At 35.7% G+C, this 16,919-nt stretch overlaps 1 protein-coding gene across 1 annotated transcript in view; it reads left to right on the forward strand.

Annotated features, from left to right (window-relative positions):
* The window catches only part of IGF1 (insulin like growth factor 1), a 56,506-nt gene extending 40,291 nt beyond the window's left edge, over positions 1-16,215 (forward strand). Inside the window, exon 4 of the mRNA XM_056341736.1 lies at positions 7,817-16,215. Within this exon, the coding sequence (XP_056197711.1) occupies positions 7,817-7,876 (60 nt within the window). The 3' untranslated portion in view covers positions 7,877-16,215. The remainder of the gene's footprint in view (positions 1-7,816) is intronic.
* The last annotated feature ends 704 nt before the right edge of the window (positions 16,216-16,919 follow it).

Raw genomic sequence — 16,919 nt, forward strand, 5'->3', positions numbered from 1 at the left:
CAAAAGAGAAACTAAACACTGAATATTTAACAACTGATCTATCCAGAACTTCCTCACTCGTCCTTCCTTGTCAGGAACAGGTAGAGTGAGTGATCGGAGGGAAAACACAGCTCTTCTGCTATTCATTTCACATGTACATGAACAAATGATTTTTTTTTTCTTTCTGCATTATCTTGGCCTTTTTTTTATTTATTTATCAATCAGAACTAAATTAACTGGATAGTCACTGCAATTATTACATACTTCATTTTAACTATCTAATGTTTAATAAGTATGTTCTCCAAGCACTTCAATATTGACATTCATTGGGATTATTTGTATAGTTGTGGACACTCTGAATACACTGACACAACTATGTTCAGAGTATCCAGATTTTTGTTCCTGTCACACTTGATATACTGTACATATATGTAATTAAATCTCATCTCTCCTCAGCAGAGCCCATAGTTCAGAAAACCCATCTTAGAAAAGGCTACCATTAAGCTCAATATCCAACTGTCTTTCCAATTTGAGTTCTGAACATCTGTTTTACATGTTATCTGTCATCTGCTGTAAGCCTCTAGTGATATATTTTATTTCTGTTGACCCTGCCCGTCCTACACATATGTTGGCCCCGCTCCTGCAGTTATCTGAAATTTTTTTCTTATAAGAAATGGAACTGCATAAAATCCAAAGATTTCATAGGAAGTCAGGAAACCAGCACTATATACTAATTTCCTTAATATCGTCTTTATGAAAAGAACAATTGTAATCATTCCAACATCCATTTGTTTCCCATAAGTCAATCCATGGAATGGAATCCTTTCACCTCTTCCTCAAGAGGTTTCAACCTTTTAAAGTAGTGGCTGTATGATTCCTCCTGGGAAGTAACACCTTAGCTGCAAACATCTCAAAAGGTACACACAAGAAGTGAAGTCGTCTTCAGGTAGAGCTCAACTATAGACAAGAAGACCCTGGGCACACATATATTTAAGGCTTGCAGGAAAAGAAAAGAACAGGCATGGCCTGTAATGTGTGTGATCCTTCCCATACTTGTCGCTAAGGTGACAGGTGAAACATTCTGTAACTTTGAGTAAAAAGAGACAAAATACCTGCCAGCTCTCTGATGGATCTCCACATCACTTTCCTTGGAGGGCTAAGGACTGCTGTCCTCTTCCCAGTTCAAAAGACAGGCAGGAAAACACTTTCCTGACAAAGAGGAAGGGACAGAAGAAAGGCATCTCTCTGCAGCAGCAGGGGAGGTAGCGTTCAAGAGGGGATACTGGAAGAAGAAAAAAATTAGAGAGAGTATGTAGTAATTCAGAGAACCTAGCTGCAGAAGAAATCATCCAGGAAATGAAAAGGAGAAAAAAATCAAGAGGTGAAAAGGGCAGTAAAAGGAAAACGAGGAACAGAGAAGGAGAAAGGGGAGGGAATTAAAGAGGCTGGGAAGATGAGAAATATTGAGGAACTGAATGAACCACAGCACATCACATTTTGATGTGATTTTGAGGAAAAATTGAGAGAAAATAAAATTAGAGAAAAATTAATATTAGAGATAAAACACCTTTAAAGAAAAAGTATGTGGAAAGGAGGACAGAGGTGAACAGAAGCAGAAAAATCATAAATGCTTTTTGATGGGAACTTGATGATAACAGAAATCTAATGGGGAAAATAAACTGAAATTTTCATTAATATCTGTGGATGGAGAAAAGCAGATTGAGAAAACAAAAATATAGAAGGGGTAGGAGAAACTATCATTCAAATTTATGATAGATAAAAGGAAAATACAGGGAAGGGAAACAGAATTCATTAAGAAAAACTCTTTGTAAAAGCTTTGGTACATATTCTCATGTAATTACTTTTTCTTTCTTTTTTCTTTTTGCAGTCAGCTGTACGTGAGTTTAAGAAAGAAAATCCTATGTTCATACTTTCTTTGGGTAGGCTCCCCCAGTATGAATGCATTTAGCTAATTCATAGTGTTGATATATCACTGATTTTAATTAAAAAAATAATTATAGTAAAGTCAAATTACTTTTCAGTTGAGCAGGATTTTTTCTGCTTTAGAATACTTTTCTGTCTTAATAGTATGTGTTACATATGAGATAGATATCTTACACATATAAAGTGAGTAAGATAATATATATGACCTCTTTAATATTTTCTTATTTAGATACAGGATTTAAGGAAGGATTAAGTGGAACATATAAAATGTACAGTTACCCTCAGATTTCATATACAATCAGTTGCTTATGCCTTTCATACTTTCAATGTAGTTTTTATTTGGCATGGCATCTCCTCATAACCTTTTCAATCGACAAATCCAGGATTTGGGTTTTGATTTAAGTGTTTTAGTAAGTGGTCTACTTTTCCAATTCCTTGAGCAGATCATTCCTCCTCTGCACAATTTGGTAGAATAATGCAATGGAGCAGGGCTGTTCTTGTTTAGGTTATGTTAATGTTCATCTTAGTCATTACATTACCAAATGTTGCTACAGTACACGCACAAATCTAAAAGATGAAGTCCAGGCACTGAATGATTTACGTTGGCTGGGAACCCCAAATATGCCTATTTGCTGCTATGAGGCTAACATCAAGATCTAGTTTTAATGTAACTACAGAGACTCTACGTTTGGAGTTTTGTTTGTTTGTAGCTAACAAACAAATATTTCTTTCTCTATAAGACCATTATTTTTCCAGTTCCAAGACCTTTACTCAAAAATAAAAATAACACATTGTTATGATATATTTAGGGGTATTATACACACAGCATAGTTCACAGATTCATAAATATGAAATTAAAAAAGAAATCCAACGAACCTGCAGGATCTGTTGCTCACGCATCAGTTGTGCTCATCCAAAGCCGTTTTTTTTTTACTTGCTTGCTATTTGAATATCCTGTTGAAAGCTCTCAGTTGAATTCTTACTGTTAAAAAATGAGAGATACATAGGTATTCATCTTGCCAGAACTGATAAAAAATAGGAAGTGATCAAATGCATAATACAAATCCATTAACAAATTCTACCTCAATTGCAGTTAGTTATGTATATGAGCAGAGGTTATTTAAAAGGACACAACTTAATCATATGTCAACATTTCTAAACCCAAGAAAGATGTCCCTGAATTTTTAACAAAGAGAACAGTTGTGAAATGAAAGCATATTACAGATCAAGTAACATATTTTTTTAACCTAAAACTATGATAATCATAGTTGACGTTGCTTTCAGATTAAAATCCCATTTAATGAGCAAATACATCAGCTAGTAAGGTAGGAGTAAGGAACAGAGAGAAACTTTCAGTATTTGTGCTGGAAAGCAAAGTAATAGGTTTCACCTATTTTTGCACTAAGTTAGGTTTAGAGTTTTAAACTGGGAAACAGGAGCAAGAAGAGGAATTGAAGTTTTGTCTTCAGTGTATGTGGTCCTACCTAGCTTTTCTTTCATTTGTTTCTGAGAAATGCTAACAAAAGCTTAGTCTGTTTACCCTTAAGTGAATTAAGTTTTAACAGCATTTTGGAAAACTAGTGAATAGAACTTTGAAAAACAATTGTTCTCTGCTAAATCCAAGGAAATAATTAAGCCATTTCGACAATAATTGTATACATGAGGGAAGACTTTGACCTTTTTGACTGAAGCAGTGGCACAGAACAAGTGGCACAAAGTTCTTACCAATTTAAGGCTACAAGGTACCTTGAGAATTATTATTGAATGTGAACACTGATAAGGCTGACTTTAAAATCCAGTAAATAAAGAGAGGAAAAGCAAGAAAACATAGTGCCATGCCACCCTCCTGCAGTCTGAGTAAAAGGACCAGATGTGTACACTGATAGCATTCTGCTCTTCCATAGATTTTTAGTCCTTCTTTAGGCCTTGTATGTGGAAAATATGCATAAATATATATATCAACAAAGTATCCATAGGAAGCAGATTCTCTCAAATATCCTTTTCAGGTTTTATCTAATCTTCAAAATGTCAATAAATTACTAAGAGTAAGAAAGAGAGAAAATATGTTAATATTTTCAGTTAAGAAGATACCATTAAGAAAAAAAGGAAAACTATTAGATTATTTCTCATTAATCTTTCTAAGACTGGCAGGTTCTTTTGTAATTGGCTCAGTATCAACTCACAGATAGATTTACAAGCCAAAATAAACACAATGGCAGTGATTTCTGTTATAGCCACGCCGCATTACCAAGCCAATGAGGGAACCTTTAAGTGTAACATGTAGAAGAACCTGGCCTCTTCAGCAAATTATTTTCTCCCATTGCTTACTTTCCAGCCTTGTTATTTTACTGATCATACCGCCCCCAGAACTAAAAACCTCCCAAAGAGACCCCAGAGAGTTCATAGCTAAGATATCATGCCTGTCACTACAAACATTAGACTTTCTACTTATTACCAATAAAGCATGAGATCTTTTAATGCCAATATGATGTCTGAATGTCCCTCCTAATAGGATAAGAATGCTGTTAAATGTTTCCTGATATCCTTCCATCTCAGTTAAATGACCTTTACTAGCACTATCCTTATGTTAACACTGCCTTGTCTCCAAAGATCCATGCTTAAAGTGATAGGTTAGAAGTCTGTGCTTCTCTGTTCAGGAACTGACTTATGCAAAGTTGACGTTTTGCATCTGTCATCTTACACTGCTTACTGTCTTTGTCTGGGCCTGAATATCAGCTCAGTGGATCTGATAATGAAACAAGCATCACAGATAACTATTTTAATTAACATTTTTCTAAAGACTTGGGAAATAAGGCAAGCTTTTCTATACTGGTATATATGCAGGTCTGAGAACCTGATTCAGACATTCATGGGGTTTTTTTCAATGGTCTCAACGTTGCATACTTGAAAAATTGTGTTGTGTGGGTCAGAGCATCTTCTGGCATGCGTGCTACTGCTGCCACCACCAATGCCACTGCTTTGTAGTTATTCATCAAAATGCTGATTTGAGAGGAGAAACTGTCTTAAAAGTAACCTGCCATCTTCTCTCAATTTCAAAGCTAGCCTGTGTATTATGACAGCTCTTTTTCAATCTACAGGTCAGTATTAAAAGCTAGAACTGAAACCCTGCTGCATCTTGTTATTTGCTTTACTTGGATGATAAAACCATTTTAAAGTCAGACACAGCAGCAGTGGAGAGTATTTGTATTTTCCTTTGGGAAATATACAGTTAATTTTCAATCTAAGTATGCTTTGAAAGCCACTGCAATACAAAATGGCTGTTGCTTCACAATAATGCTCTCACTGTCCATTTTATAGATCACAAGTGTGCAGCCTTTAAGAATGTATGCATTTTTGCAAATAAAATGTAGCATATAATGTTTCCTGTACACTGGTAAATGCTTTTCAAAGAGGAGAACCTAGGGGCAGCACCGAGGAGGATATTTTATTTTGTTGCCATGAGGATGTGGTGGTTTGACCCCCTGGCTGCATGCCAGGTGCCCGCCAAAGCCATGCTATCACTCCACTCCTCAACTGTACAAGGGAAAGAAAATATAACAAAAGGCTCATGAGTCGAGGTAAGGACAGGGATATCACTCACCAAGTACCGTCACGGGCAAAAGACACTCGACTTGGGGAAATTAGTTTCATTTATTACGATCAAATCAGAAAAAACTCCCACCTTCCCCCCAACCCTCCCTTCTTCCCAAGCATAACTTAATCCCCAGTTTCTCTACCTCCTCTCCACCAGCGGCACAGGGGGATGGGGAATGGAGGTTCCAGTCAGTTCATCACACATTGCTTCTGGCACTTCTTCCTCCTCACACTCTTCCTCTGCTCCAGCATGAGGCACCTCCCACAGGAGACAGTTCTCCGTGAACTTCTCAACGTGATTCCTTCCTATGGGCTCCAGTTCTCCACACACTGCTCCAGTCAAGGTCCTATCCACAGGGTGCAGTCCTTCAGGAACAGACCACTCCAGTGCAGGTCCTCCACAGGGTCACAAGTCCAGCAAATACACCTGTTTCAGCATGGACTCTTCTCTCCACAAAGCCACAGGACAGATGAGTCAAGGAATTCCTGTTTTCTTAGTTCATTGTTAGCAGTAGAAGCATTTGTAGCATAAGGCAGGTTCCTTAACAGTGGCAGACTCCTGTGAAGTGCTGCAATGATGATTTTAGTGAAAAACAGTGAAAACTGAAGGGCTCATCCAGAATGAGTAGTTCAAGGTGAAAACTAAGGTTCACCTTAGGGAAAACTAAAGACAGAAAAGGTATTTTATTAAAAGTGGAAAAGAAACAGGCAACAAACCAGCAAAAAATATTTAAATATAGGGATAAGTAGGATTCTGTGGACATTTCTGTTTCTGTATTTGATCCATGATAAGGAAACTATTCTATAGCAGTATTAGCAAAATTTGAAAAAGACAAGCCAGTTATCCTACTGAACTGATCATGGGAATAGTGAATAATCTCTTCTTCCTCATTTAGTATTGCATTTCAGACTAAGAATGTCTAGAATGGCAGATTCCTAGCAAAGCCATTTCTGCATTTTGAATACTTTGCTATTAACAAAGTTGGCTTCTCAGTGATGCAATCTTAGTTTGGTCAATGTTCTTAATTGGTGGTGGTATAATTAATTTAACAATTACTAGTACTGCTTGGGGTTTTTTTTATATATTCTGAAAATAATAATTCAACTCATATCCATCAGAACCCAATCCAAAACCAGTGAAAATTAATAAGCTGTATGTGAGCTCAAGTTCTGTGATCCTTTGCCAGTTTCAGATTTATTTTCTGTTTAATAGATACTGGAGGCAAATGGAAAAGTTATATATAGAATAGTATTTTATATATGAAAATACATAAAATATTATTGTAATGCACCAAATCATCTTCCATTTTCTCTCTGTCCATCAGAAAAAAAGGCAAAAAATTCATTACTTTTTAAATTTTAGTGATTACATTTCCTTTTTTTTTTTAGGGCTTAAATAGCAGAGAATGCAGTGGTAGAGCTGCAGGCACATGCTTCACCTTTCTCAGGGAGATTTTTTATGTTTGGCTTTCCTTAGGACAACAGACACAAATTCAGTCAGCTACGAACGATGAGGATCATAAATATGGAGAGTCACTTAAAAATTCTGCCTCTAGTCTGGTACAGAATGTGCAAAGATTTGAGCCCAGCAAACATTTACCAGCAACGAAAATCAGGAAATCAAACTGAAAGATATACACCACACCCATCACTGCTGCTAGAAACAGGCTGTGCATGTAACGACAGTGAACTGAGGGCATTATTCATCCCAAAGCCCTCTTGATTTGCCTGGCACATCCCGCTGTCTCTTTTTGAAAATACAAATTATTTGGCTGCAGCTCCTGCAGCGAACCCACACTTTTTATCCTTCTAAAGGCCTTATCCAACAAAAACCTTACACAACTAATATGCCATTTATGCAAAATGTAGGTAACAGAGTCCCACTCAGCAATTTTGAAAACCTCTGACCACTGGATACCAAAGCCCAGGAGGCTCCATAAATCCTGCAGTTACAACTCTGAAGTTCCCTGGCCCCTATACACCCTGCTTTTATAAATGCCCTTGTCCCGAAAGAAAGAAAATCTTTGGTACTTACTTTATGTCTAAGCCCATCCAGGTTGCAGTATGCAGATGTTTCCTCTGCCAAGATCAACAATGAGAGCAATCAAAGTGTTTATGCCTAGGAGAACAAGGAATTTAATGTACATCAGTTTTGTACAGTTAAGTTCTCTGTGAACTGACAGAAGGACTCTAGCAATTCCAGCATTCAGGATAACTGTTTTCACACTAATACAAGTTTTGTGATCATACAGCATATTAAAACCTATCTGGAATAATATCTTTTTTTCTACACCTTCAGGAAGTGCATTTGAAGAATACAAGTAGAGGGAACACAGGAAACAGAAACTACAGAATGTAAGAACATGCCATCCACAAGAATGAAGAATGAATGTGCCATCTGCAGGATACTTTGCTGTAAATAAATTATTTGTTAAACATTGGAAAACTTAAAAAAACCTATGGTTTAATAAGCTTGATGCAATCTCAACCAATGGGCATTCTTCCAGTGAACAATGCAACTAAACATTCCAATATTAAGTCTTTAGAGAACAGAACATTTTAACCAGCCCAGAGATAAAAAATTCTGTGGTTGATATATTACTGTTAACCTGTTTTAAATGTCCTGCACAAAATCTCTTAAAGTCCTGTGCCCCTCAAAAGCCTACAAATTTATGGGCCTTTGATGGATCCAATTGCACTAAATTAACCTACGAACACTGGCTGCTGGAGTCATTCATCAGCCTTGTCTAAGTGGTGGTTTTTTTATTTGCACTTCTATACAAGCAACAGGCTGTTTGTTTTACAGTGTCTGATAACATTGTTTGTCTGCCCCTTCATATTTGCACATTTGACATTCCCAGTAACAGCAGCAGTAAGGTAACATACAGAGTTTTAAACATCCATTAATTCCACCTGTGGCATTCTGACAGAATATGGGTTATAGATGCATTTGTTTAAAGACAGTTTTATTTTTCCTTCTCTTGCCAAGTTGCAGTTTATTGCAATTTGTGAGACAAAAGATTTTTAAAAGCAGTTAAAGCATACATAGGCTCTCAAACCATTAATGATACTTCCAGGTAATTATTTTGCAACAGTATAGGTAACTTCCTTCTTCCTCCATATAATGCAGTATGTAAAATTTAGCATATCAATAATACACATATATCAAACAGTATGTAAAAATCTCTGTTTTATAGTACAACGGTGCTATTTTATAGTTTGTTACATGAAAGGGTCTGGCCAAAACAGTAATAGGTAAAAAGCAAATATGGAAAGATCAAGCCAAAGATTAAACAACAAAACAGTTTTAAAAGTACTCAGTTTAAATGAACCAAAATGGCTTCGGATTCCAACATGGAAATGACTTCTACATCTTCAAAAGAAAATTCAGATACTTGCTTCCTTCTAGATGTTTGAGTGGTGGTGTGTTCACTTATGGTTGCACGAAACACAAATTCATAGATGCCTACACCTGGGGAAGACAATTTGAAAAATAGCCCTCAAGTGATTTCAAAGGGTAGCTCATCAGGGCCTAAATCTTTCTGAAATATCAGCATTCTGTTCAAAGGTAACAGGGTTACTCAAGTTCTCTGCCATTTTAATTCTTCTAGAATCAGATGAGATTAAACTGACTGTTAATTAGCTTGCTGCATCTCTCTGTAAATCAGAAAAGCTAATCTAATCACCAAATTACAGTGTAGAAAGAGTACTCGAGAACAGATGAACCATAATGTCCTTCAAACTGCTACTTACAATCACCTTTCATATTTCTGCATAACCTCAGCCATTTAACCTTGATAGGTACTGCACTGATTCTGCCTTGAACAACACCGTGTACTATGCTCCATTTTTGCAAATCAGCTCAGTGCTAGATTGGCCCTGTGGTAAAGGGGGATAGGTAGCCAACAGTGTCCCAAGGTGAGCAATAAATGTCTCTGTGAGAGGAGGTAAGTGAAGGCAGGGGAAAATGCACTGCTCCACCCTGTCCAGAACTGCAACGTGGTTCCATTCGACTTCTTCCCCCCATCACCCTGCATGTGGTAAGCTCCGACAAGGGATGAAGTATTCCTTGGTCAGCCCCAAAGAGGTCAGGCAGAATACTGTAATAGGGAGGAATTAGGGACATGTTAGATTAGATCTGTAAAGGAAGTATCTCTTTTTAAAGGCTCTAATCTGCCTTAGCTCCTACGACATCCATGGCAGTATATGACTGAACTAGTAATTAAAACACAAGAGAAGAATCTCTGCAGGCTGCATATTGTACAGCGCCTCAATAGTTTCTTGTGAAACAGGCAGGAAAGGTAGGTCTTAAAATTCTAACACATTATTATAGTTCCTCTTTTATTCCCATAGAAAATTTGGGTTTCATATTTTCTCCAAGTGCAATGTATTCCTATGCAATTTTTTAACCTCTCCGCTTTCTATGAGACACATGGTTATATGCACGATAGGCTGCCAATGCAATGTAAAAGCACAACAGTAAACGAATAAAAAGAATATGTCATAGCTGACACTGACTGAGATAGTTATGTTGAAAAAGGAAGAAAGTACAGAGCAACAGATGGGGAAACTAGCCTGAATTATTTACCACCAATTCAATAAACAGAGGTAGCAATGCTGATATCTGTCACAGCTTTTACAGGCCTCTTTTTGGCAGAGGGGATGCAGAGGGAAGCATTTTTGCTTCAATGGCCATTAACAATTCTGAAATGTGTTCTAAGAATAAGCCATTATTTTGGTGTCACAGACATAATACATATTTCCATTTCATGTCCCCATGACTCTTTTGTCCCCTGTCTCCTCCGAAGTTCTAAGGGGAGGCGGGAGGAAAGGTGTGAGCGCAAACAGCAATTTGCAGATCCCTGTGGTGGCAAGTTTCTTTGTAGATAACATTTTACTGATGCACTGCTAACATAACTGAATAACCAAACATCATTGTGCTATTTAATTCTTGTAAATGAATTCAAAGTTTGGTCTTATCTTTGGATTAATGCACTTACATTTATGCCACCATTTTTCTCCTGTTGAGAAATCATAATTAGAAAATGTCACTTATAAACAGCAATATCTAACATCAGAACTTGACATCTGTCTAAACAAATTAGAACAATTCTTGAAAGAAACTACAATAAATAATTAATAGCTACAAGCTTCAAAGGCAACAGTTTGCTTTACTACAGAATAAATGGTATCACAAAATGGAAAGTAGCTCCACCGCTGCAGAGGTGAGAAATGCATGGATGGGAAGTGCATACTTGTGTAAGAAATCTCCAGTCATATGGCAGGGAGCACGTGATACACCAGTCAGTGTGAAAGATAAAGGGCTGCATTAGCTTAATAATCTTAATAAACCCACTACTTAAAGAAGAAGTTGAAGCATGAAGCAAAACATCTCCTGCCCAAAAGTACAAAGTAGTCTGACTTGAAAAACATTTAATTAGAGAAAGTGAAAGGTTCAGCTGGATTTTCAAAAGCACTCTAGATATTTAGGAACAGTGCTCCACTGGATGCCATTGATTCTCATATATCACTTAAGTGTAAAGAAAGTCCTACTCCTCATCCTTCCATATAATGTAAATCATGTGAAAGAAGTCACAGATTTTTGCACTCTGGAAAAGACATAAAAATACACTTATTACACAGAATGTCACTGAAGTGCGAATTAAGCCTCATTATTTTCAGTTAGTTCAAAAAGGACTGCAGATCTGAACCCACTGAAGTTAATGTAACTTTCATTAAGGTGGCAAAATCTGAGCCTCATCTCCATAGTAACCATAATTAATCATTAAGATTTTAAATGGAAAATGAATAAATTCCATATTCTGCTCAAAATGTACTTACAGACTTACGCTTACATTTGTGTGACAGACTTGTATGAGGCTTATTTGTACCATTCAGTCAAGAGAGAAAAGAAAAATCAGATAATGGGATATTGCGTTCTGTCCCTGTAGATACGTTGAAGTAGGCACTCTTTGACAAAGGCAGATTACAGTGTCAATTCCTTTTTTAAGATTTAAGGGTAAATTAGCAGTAGACTTTCTTTACAGAAGTGAATTCCATACATAACTAGTAGCTATGTTCAGTTGCCCCATGAGCTGGTTGTTGACTTAGTATCAATAGTTAAAGTTGATTAATGAAGTCTCTAGGCCAAGCATGGTGTCTTCTTCGCTTTCAATTTTAACAAGCAAGTGCATGATAAGCCAAGTTTAGAAAAGTGTATGCATATTTGCTTTGCCTGTTACTGATTTGGCCAACAATGCCAAAGTGGTGCTATTGTTTTGTTTAAGAAAGTACTTGACTAAAATATAAAAGAAAGCATAAATATTTTTTTAATGTATGAAAATGACAATTATATAGGTATGGTTATTAAAATAGAAATACAACTAGCCATAACTTTTCAACTTTTTGTCACTCAGCAATGGCAAAGAAACCTTAAATTGATGAAGAAGGGGCAGGTATGTGTCAAAATGCCACAAAAATTCATAGACTTGAAATGCAATTCTGCATCTTCACTCCAAGTTAGAAATACAGATGAAGAAAAGCGTTTAAAGTCAGGGAACAATGGATATGACTGAAGGACTGCTCAGATTAATCCAAGTTCTATATCATACCAAAGATTTTTATGCCACACTCTAGCCTGAAATCAGTGTAGAATTTGGCTTAAAGTCAGTGGCATGATATGATCGAGATTTTCATTGGACACATATTTTTATTTTTACCTGATTACCTTCTCACTCACGGCGTGCCCCACAAAAGTCAGTATTCTTCTGCAAAAAGAAAGCACAAAGAAATGCATCTGATTTTAACAAGGAATGAAAAAATAAATATTCCTAACATGAAACTGATGCTATTTTTAATTCTCACCAGTTCCAAATTGTGAGAAAAAGTTGAAATATATGGCTAACAGTCTGTGAATTTTTTTTTAACTTTATGTGGTCACTATGATTATCCTAATGTGCAAAATTTCACGTTTCATTGTTTTGTTTTGAAATGATGGTAAGTTAAGCCCAAATAGAGATTCTTGGAACCTATAGGCTAGATAGAATACTTATGTTCTGATGAAGGTATAATCAATATATTTAAAATGTTTTATTTTTAGTCTGAAAAGGAATAGTAATAATTTATTTGGGGACTCAACCTATACTGGTCCCTCTTTTAAGGATACTGTTCAGTGCAAACCAGTCTTTCAAACAACAAACTTCTATTTAAAACCAACATGCATTCCTCCCTCCCCCTCCCCCCAGCAAACCTAGTTAAAAACTAATGCAACATAATTTTATTGTTTATCTGTTTGTTTGAGGTGTGTGTGTGTGTGTTTTGTTTTGATTCACTTTGTGTTGATTTCGGGGGTGGGGTAAGGAGGAAGAGATGAGGCTTTCAAGTCAGTAAGATTTTTTCCTTTTGGGTACAATCCACAAAAGATAAAGAATTTGCCTTGATGAAATTACTAATTATCCAATTCATGTGTGGAAGTAGCATTAAGTAAAGCAACAAAATTAAAGTTGTCTTGAAAGAAGGAAAAAAGTTATTAATACTAAGTTTTTACTCATTGTAATCCTACACTATACATGTTGCTTCTCACAGCATTGGAATGTTCTACTGGACTATAACTGTCCAAACACGCAGTATATGATATATATAAATCTTTGATTTTTTTACATGAAGAATGTTATGGGAATATCTGAAACTTGATTACATATAGTACAGTATAGAGATACCAGTCTGGCAGAGACCAAAACAAGAAGGACCTCCCTGATGCTTACATTAGGAAATCTTATACTAGTTGCATAAAGGGTGTGTGTATGTATATATAGATATATACATATATAGAGACATATGTATGTATATGTGTCTATATATATATAATGTTATAATGTGTGTATGTGCATGTGTGTGTGCATGTGTATATTACGCTTTTCTTCTCTTTCCCCTCAAGTAAAATTTGAACTTCCTGTTTTTTACACATTGTTTCTCATGGGTTATATCAATAATCCAATTGGAATGTAATTTTAGAACATTGTATAATATGGGGGTCACAAGTTAGATCCTGACTTTGTTTTTCACACCTGAAGAAATGACCTGATTATTAAATCATAAACCACATCCTTGCTGTCATCGGGCAAATCTATTTATCTGTTTAAGTACAGATATAAAGTCCTAACTCTGATGGCCTTATTATGAAAACATTGATTTAAAATTTTCTTTTATTTCATTCTTCTCCAGACAACTTCTGTTAAGTGAGATTTTTTAAGTGTAAGCATCCCTTCAAAGTAAGAATAATGTGTCATATAAAGAGAGAAGAATGAAAATATCTGTTATTTAATAATATCAACTCAATTATTCATTTGTCAACTAGATGTTTTTGTAAGAACAATTCATGCCTCTCTATAGCACCCTCAACTATTTCAGAAGTGGAAAAGACTTAGCACTGTAAATTCCTATATCCCAAATTATTTATAATAATGTCTGATTTCTTTGTGCTCTTCAGTAACTTTTATTTTGCCAGCTTGACTCACAAAACTCAAAAAAATCATCAACTATATACTTCTGCTGCTACACATTCTTTCCGACAGAAATTTAACATACATACACCCACCTACAATATTTACATATTCACACCTGATTGAAGTTCTTAAGAAACAGCACAAATACGGTTGGGTGATTTTTTTTTTTCCCACATTTGAAAGGTAGGAACCATTTTTTAACTAAATCTAAACCATTCCATCTTACTGTATTTTACATTCATTAGTATCATCTCATTCCTCTAAAGCAACAACAAAATACCTGCAGAACGAAAAGAACTCTATCTTGATAAATAGGATCATGCTTCATGTACTCATGTTAAAGAAAAAGGTTTAACCAGATAACTATATTTACAACTCATTCAATTACATTCACATTTTGTAGTGAAACACTTAACTTTGTAAATTTTAAAATCAAATTAATGTTTCACTCTTCCAGGTTTACTGGCATTAACCTGGCTTATGGTATGAAAAAGCCCACTTTAACAATGACCTGATTTTTAAATCATAAAACACATCTTTGCTGTCATCAGGCAAATCTATTTATCTGTTTAAGTACAGATATAAAATCCTAACCCTGACAAAGCATCCAAGACCAATAGACTAAAGTGCGACCAATGAAAGAGGTACAATGTTGTTATTTTGTGCCAAGGGATGAATTCTATCTTTTTTTTTTTTTTTAAGATTAGAATTTAAAATCAAATTGATATAAATACTGCATAAGAGTTATGATGCTTTTCATTATTCCCACTTGAGATGAGTTTGAATATAATAAAGCACATGCCAGTTACACTGCATGATACAGTATATAAATCATACCTTTTCATTTATTACCATTTCTAAGGAATTTGTTCAACTGAATTCTATAAAAATCCTGTGCAAGATGAAAAAACAATTGTTAAAAATGTATAATGGTAATAGTTGCCTGATTAAACTAAGTCTCATCAAACATGAGTCATAAAATGCTCCACTGAAAGCATACAGGTATTTCATAATGTTCTGAACAGCTTTGTCTGTAGTCTGATACTTCACGTTGCTTTTATCAGAATGTGATGGTTTGGTTTTATAGTTTCTTAATCCTTGGAGTCTTTGGGTTGAATATTAAACATATTTATCAAGCCTCAGGATTTTAGGAAACAAAGTTAAAGCAGAAGAAGCAGGACAACCTGCTGCTGATAATCAAATTATATATGAGCTTTCTCTCCTCCCAAATTATCTGCAAAGCCATCCAGAAGTGCTAAATGAAGAGATCAATAGCACTTGGTTTCCAGAAGGACAGCCTTTCCAATAGGAATATTAATTGTTCTTCCTTTCTTCACTGTTGGACTTCAGTTGGTATCCTGACTAAGACAGGGGTTTCCATGATGCAAGCATGAATGTGGATACATGAATTTCTGATTTCACTACTGAATAATGCTACTATTAACATTTCAAGTCATTATAACCAAACAGTGACAAGTGTTAAATGTTCACTCACTAAAAACCATTTAAACTCTCTATTAAAGTTCTAACTGGAGTTATTCTTTCTTTTTTATTTTCTTGTGCTTACTCATAATACAATGTCACTACTTGATGACAAATAATATTTCATACTGTGTATGTAACATCATTGTGTTGCAGAATCCCCCAAATACCTCAACAATGTCTTTGTTGCGCTATTCTCCCCATTTAGCACTTACAAGCTTTTCTAGTAACAACCAATAAATAAAAAAACAGAGCTCTTAATATGTACAAATATTAAAAAGAAATCAAGAGTTTTTGCTAGTTTGCAGTTCATGTAATGCCATCTTGACCATTCTGTTCCCCTCTCTCTACAAGCTGTCTAGAACAGTAAACTTTGCTCCATAAATAATAGTGTATTCATGCTTTTAAAGGCTTTTATATGCATTTATGGTAGGTAAAGGTTGGAAGAGGTAGCTGACTGATTTTTACTTTTATCTACTTTGATTTCAGTAAAGGGCTTTGTCATTCTGTATACATAAAGGTTAATGCACCCTTTGGTTTGTAGAATGTACTGAAATGTTTGCAGCCCTCTTGGTATCAGGTCCAAAATGTGAAGCATTACTGTTAAGAGGGTATCTTTCTAATGTATTTGTATGTACAGTTTACACCTCTGTGAGGTCTAATAAAGGATTATGGTTAATAAAAAATGTGTTGAAAATTCCTCATCCACATAGATTTTGCAGTAATTTGCATTCTTCTTTTCTCTTCCCTGGCATATAAATTTCAATTCTCAGAATACACCAAAATCAGGACATACCTTAACAGGATGAGCAAGCTTCACTCCTAAGACAGGACTGACATGGACAGTTAACTAGTGGCTCAAGAGCCTTCACAAAATGGAATTGTCAGCAGAAGGAATTATGGAACCTATAGATAAAATTAATACCAATGAATAACTGGGAACAAACTGCATTCACTCACAGATGAAGATATCTGAACTCTGGTATACAGTCATACACCCAAAAGCTCCTTGCTGTTTGAGAACCAGCTAATGTACACGAACTCTTCAAAAGATATCCAAGGGACGTTTAAGGACCTACAAACTGCTATGTCCTACAGCTCTATCACTCAATTTTATTCCTCAGGATCTGTATGTGAATAAATTTTGTATTATAAATATGGTATCTTGCAGGAAAGGGAAGATGGTTGTTGTGAAGTTAAGCCTCAGAGCTCTGTTGGGAGTCCTTTGGAAGAAAGGACAAAGCATGTAGTCAAAGATCATCAGGGTAATCTTGGATTTCCAAAATCCTTGTAAATTAGGTCCCTCATCCAATGTTCTTAAAAACACTAAACTCTCATGAAATGAGAGGGAAGTCCTTCATATGTGCACACTGCTGGTTAGGAAGAAGAAAAGATATATCAGGCCAGTTGAGAGCA

This window comes from Falco biarmicus, chromosome 5, assembly GCF_023638135.1.
Source record: "Falco biarmicus isolate bFalBia1 chromosome 5, bFalBia1.pri, whole genome shotgun sequence".
Lineage (NCBI taxonomy): Eukaryota > Metazoa > Chordata > Aves > Falconiformes > Falconidae > Falco > Falco biarmicus.